Source organism: Penaeus vannamei, chromosome 9, assembly GCF_042767895.1.
Source record: "Penaeus vannamei isolate JL-2024 chromosome 9, ASM4276789v1, whole genome shotgun sequence".
Classification (NCBI taxonomy): Eukaryota; Metazoa; Arthropoda; class Malacostraca; order Decapoda; family Penaeidae; genus Penaeus; species Penaeus vannamei.
In genome coordinates, this window is record NC_091557.1 from 9,073,948 (window position 1) to 9,078,947 (window position 5,000).

General features: G+C 34.7%; 1 protein-coding gene across 5 annotated transcripts in view; it reads right to left on the bottom strand.

The window, feature by feature from the left end:
* Nucleotides 1-5,000, bottom strand: part of LOC113826630 (uncharacterized) — a 39,246-nt gene that overhangs the window by 24,530 nt on the left and 9,716 nt on the right. For 3 of the 5 annotated variants that reach the window (XM_070125256.1, XM_070125255.1, XM_070125253.1), the window contains exons 7-9: nucleotides 4,067-4,213; nucleotides 3,194-3,329; nucleotides 1,451-1,480 (exon numbers count right to left, since the gene is read on the bottom strand). In XM_070125256.1, the coding sequence (XP_069981357.1) occupies nucleotides 1,451-1,480; nucleotides 3,194-3,329; nucleotides 4,067-4,213 (313 nt within the window). The remainder of the gene's footprint in view (nucleotides 1-1,450; nucleotides 1,481-3,193; nucleotides 3,330-4,066; nucleotides 4,214-5,000) is intronic. The other 2 variants (XM_070125257.1, XM_070125254.1) reach the window with 1 other exon arrangement.

Consider the following 5,000-nt stretch of genomic DNA (forward strand, 5'->3'; position numbering starts at 1 on the left):
AACGTGTGGTTTATTTGTTTCGGACGCAAGAGTCGAAACTGCGGTTCAGTTTTTTGAAGTGGGCAGTAGAGCAGCAATGTGGGGAAATGTTTACAAATAAAAGGAAATGATTTACTCCCAACAGTGTTTTTACTTTGTCACATGCATCTATCTCCATCAAATCTTAAAAAAAAAGAATATATACATATGGCCCTCACAAGGAACTTAAATCCCAAACACGCAAATACCTTCACTTATTTACCCTGGCAAAACTCGGGTGAATTTGCAAACGGAGGGAATTGTTATATATCTACGAAACATCCAATATTACACTGGAAATGGGTGCCAAATATTGACAGCATTTTCTAAATAAAATATTAGAGAAGAAAATGTGTTACAGACAACTACATCTACAGTGACAAGTGACTGAACATAGAAGGGAAATGTATGATTAAAAATAGATACAAGAATTTACAATACTACATAAGAAACTATACATATAAATTATAAGTTACGTGTTTGCCTCTCATGCACGTGAACTAAAAAAAGAGAAAGAGAAAGAGAGAGAGAGAGAAAATAAATGCATAGTACAGACAGAAATGGCGTGAGAATTTGTAAAATATACTTTTTTAAAATCTGAAACGTGGCATTAGTAGATTTAATCGGCTAGCATTTTTCTTAATGTGATTTGTGTTTTCCTGTGATTTTGTTTCATAATGTAGATCATAAATATGTTTTTTTATATCTATCATCTGATAAAAAATCATGAGAATCTGCAATATCGTAAAATATATTTCAAGTGAGTCATTTCATTCAAAACTGAGAACCGCCAAGAAATTTTAAAAATAAGAAAATTAATAAAATCTCATCAAATCTATATCTATATTCAACGAAAATTTATTACGAAATCTTAGCCTGTAAATCAAGAAATAACTTATGATAACGTTACTACTACTAATAATGATGATAATAATAATGATAATAATAATGACAATAATGATAATAATAAATATGGTAATAATATCAACAATCATGATAATGATAAAATGACGATAATGAAATAATGATTAAAAATATCGAGGTAATGATGAAAAAATAATAATGATAAGAATTATAAAAAATAATAGTATTATCCATAATGACGATGGAGATGATGATATAAAGAATAAAGATAAATTCACTGAAATAAGAATGTTAATAAATGATGGTAACATTCGATATAATGATGATGATAATAATAAAAAAATAATAACAACAACAACCGTACAAATGACAATGCTACTAATGATAAAAAGCAAATTATAATAATAATGATAATAACAGCAAGGACAAAAACAACAACAATAACGCTAAAACAACACAACCTACATCTGGCAACATTAATTAAAAAGGTGTGGTTGGCGAGCAGCAAGGCAGGTGCAGACATTAAGGAACAAAGTACCATATTTACAGATTGGATAATAACCCTTACCGCACGTGGGATTGAGGATTCGTAGACGACCTGTGCAGATTTGTAAAACATGAGGAAAATATGTCTGTTAATGTTTTTTTTTATTAAATGTTGGGAAAGTTCTGGACTCTATACCGGTATATACTGATGTTTATTAAGGAGATAGATGGTGGGTATTATATGGATATTATATACCGGGTATATATACACAGTATATGATATTGTTCTTCTTGGTGGTAAGGGGCTGGTTAATTAATGTTCTATGTTCTATGCACGTGATTCATTGTGCCAACTACAAAATGTAAATGATAATGATGGATACAACAGAATATCATTACTTTATTTAGAAATTTGTTTTATTATATATGAATATATATATATATATATATATATATATATATATATATATATATATATATATATTTTTTTTTTACAGTGGAACTATTCAAACTAATCTGATATTTTGCACTTAATTTATATAATCTAATGACTAAATCTAAAAATTCCAAATGAGTTGGCTCAATGACTCTTTGCCACAACATGAAATTAGAAATTAATTTGCATTTGAAACAGGACAATATATTGGTAACATGAGACAAATATTTGCACTGATCTCAACACACTGTACAGAAAAAAAAACTTTAAAATTTACATGTACAAGAGTGTAAAATTTTAATTAAAGATGGACTTCAAATATGATACACTTTAAGTTTTTTTTATGTTTTATGTTATTTATTGTGATATAAAGTAATGAAATTTAACTTTTGCAATTGATAGAAAATTATATAAAATACTGACATTTAACTTATGTAATTAAACAAATATTTATTTTACGGATTTCAAACCCTGGAATTATTTTAATTTATGATGAAAAAAATTATGAATTACTGAAAATAATTTTTTTATACTTAACAAAATTTTGCAGATTTTAAGTATTATTTTTTCTGCTTTACTGTATTAGTTATTCACAAATTTTCAGTTATTTAGGAATGCAATTAAGTCTTTCTGTTCTTATGAAAAATCTAATTAAATTCAAATGACTAAATTTATTCTGCTTTTAACTACCACTTTCTTCTACAAATAGGATACACAGAAATTATTCCATAAACACTTTGTTTTAGATGAAAGAAAGAAAGTAACAAACATCCAAAAATTACCTCTTCCTCATTCACCTCTTTCATTTTTCTTTCTCCCTTTCTTTCTTTCTTTCTTTCTCCCTTCCTTTATTCTTTCATTCTTCCCTTCTTTCTTTCTTTCTTTTAATACCCATTTAACACTCAATAAAAAAGAAGAGAAACCTAATTTTTTCGTTTTTTTTCTTTTTCTCTTTCTCCGCGAACCCCTGATTAAAGGAAACCTCGTTTTTTCTACTTTTTTCACCATGAAATCTTACGAAATGAGCCCTCGCTAAAAATAGGAAACCTCATTTTTTCTCTTTCTCCCTCTTTCTTTCTTTTTCATGCCTTCCATGAATTAAACCTCCCAAACTATAACCTCTTTTTCTTCATTATCTCGTCTTTTTTTTAAACCTTCCATGGAACCCTCTAAAACTAAACCTAATTCAGACAAGGAAACCATATTCTTTTCTCATTTCCCTTCCCTTTTCCTTTTTCCTTTTCTCATTCCCCCTCATTTTCTTTTTTCTCATTTCCCTTTATCCTTTTCCCATTTTTCCTTTGACCCACGAACGAACCCCCCCCCACTCCTTCCGCCAACCCCCAACCGCCCACCACCCCCAAGAGATTCAAACCCCGCCACCCTCACCTGACGCAAGAACCCCCGTTGTGGCAGGGGTTCGAGGACACGGCGGCGCAGGGGTCGATCCGCGAGCAGTTCTGGCCGTAGAACCCGTGGAGGCAGTCGCAGGTGTAGGAACCGTCGCTGTGGTTCAGGCATTTACCTGCGGGTGGAGAGGGGAGGGGGGGGGAGAGTTAGGTTGGGTATACGCACGCAGACAGACGCGTGTAAACTTACGGTCAAGCATATGAACATACACACGCACGTACGCACACACACACACATACACACATACAAAAGATAAACGAACAATGTTGGTCATTCATTTATAAGAAATACAATTTATCTAAAGATTGAAAAGACTCAACATCCAGTAACAAATTCAGTCTTTTCCACCACTACTTCCAACACTACACATTTCCAACACTTCATGACATAACTCCTCACAGACAACACCTAACGCTTCCAACACTCCGCACTGACATCAAGCCACAATGACGTCACTCTACGCAGACAACACTACAAGCTTCCGATACTATACCCTGACATCACTCCACGCAGCCAACACTCCACTGACATCACTCCACACTGATGTCACTCATCGCAAACAACGCTACCAGCTTCCAACACCACGCTGCCAACACTCCACACTGCCATCATTCCACACTGCCATCACTCTATGCAGACAACATTGCAAGCTTCCAACACTCCACGTTGCCAACACTCCACACTGCCATCACTCTATGCAGACAGCATTGCAAGCTTCCAACACTCCACGCTGCCAACACTCCACACTGATGTCACTGCGCAAACAACGCTTCAAGCTTCCAACACTCCTCACTGCCATCATTCCACACTGACATCACTCTACGCTGCCAGGACAACAAACTGCCAACTTACCAATATGGTTGCACGGGTTGACAGGCTCGCAGGGGTTGTGGTGTTGGCACTGAGGCCCGTAGTACCCAGGGTGGCACTCGCAGGCGTACCCAGGGGCGGCCTCTTGAAGAGTACATGTTCCTTCGCCACACACGCCCAGGGCACAGTCTGGAGCATGGGCGGGGCATGTGAGGGGTATGGGTGAGGCATGGGCGGGGCATGAGAATGGTATAGGCGGGGCATAAGAGGGGTATGGGAGGAGCATGAGAATGGTATAGGCGGGGGGGCATGAGAAGGGTATAGGGGGCATGAGAGGGGCATGGGCGGAGCATGAGAGGGGGTATGGGCGGGGCATGGGAAGGGCATGGGCGGGGCATACGGAGCGGAGAAAGAGGAGATGAGTTCATAAAAAATGGTTTGTAAATCTTAAGAAACTATTAGAAATAGTGAATTTATGAATTAACAAAATGAATAGACAGATGTCGATAACTGGAAAAAATAAGGCTAGAAATAAATAAAAAGTCCGTCAGTAAGGAAAAGAATAACAGAAAACTAGTAGCACTCAGAAAGCGCATACCTCCGCCAATGCAATGGGGTCACTGATGCAATAAAATATTTACATTTGAAAAATTACAATAATAATAATAATAGTAATAAAAATAAGGACATTAATAATGAAAATAAAGACAATAACAATAATGATAATAATAGTTATATTAATAATGACAATAATAGCCATAATAATAATAATAATAATAACGACAATAATAATGAGAATAATGACAATAATAATAATGATAATAATAGCTATATTAAAAAAGACAATAATAGCTATAATAATAATGATAAAAATAACTATAACAATAACAATAACAACAGTGATTTAAGCACCAAAAAGTCCAAGCTGTCCCTATCTCGCAAAGCTAATGAATCCTATAAAAAAATCCTGAATCCG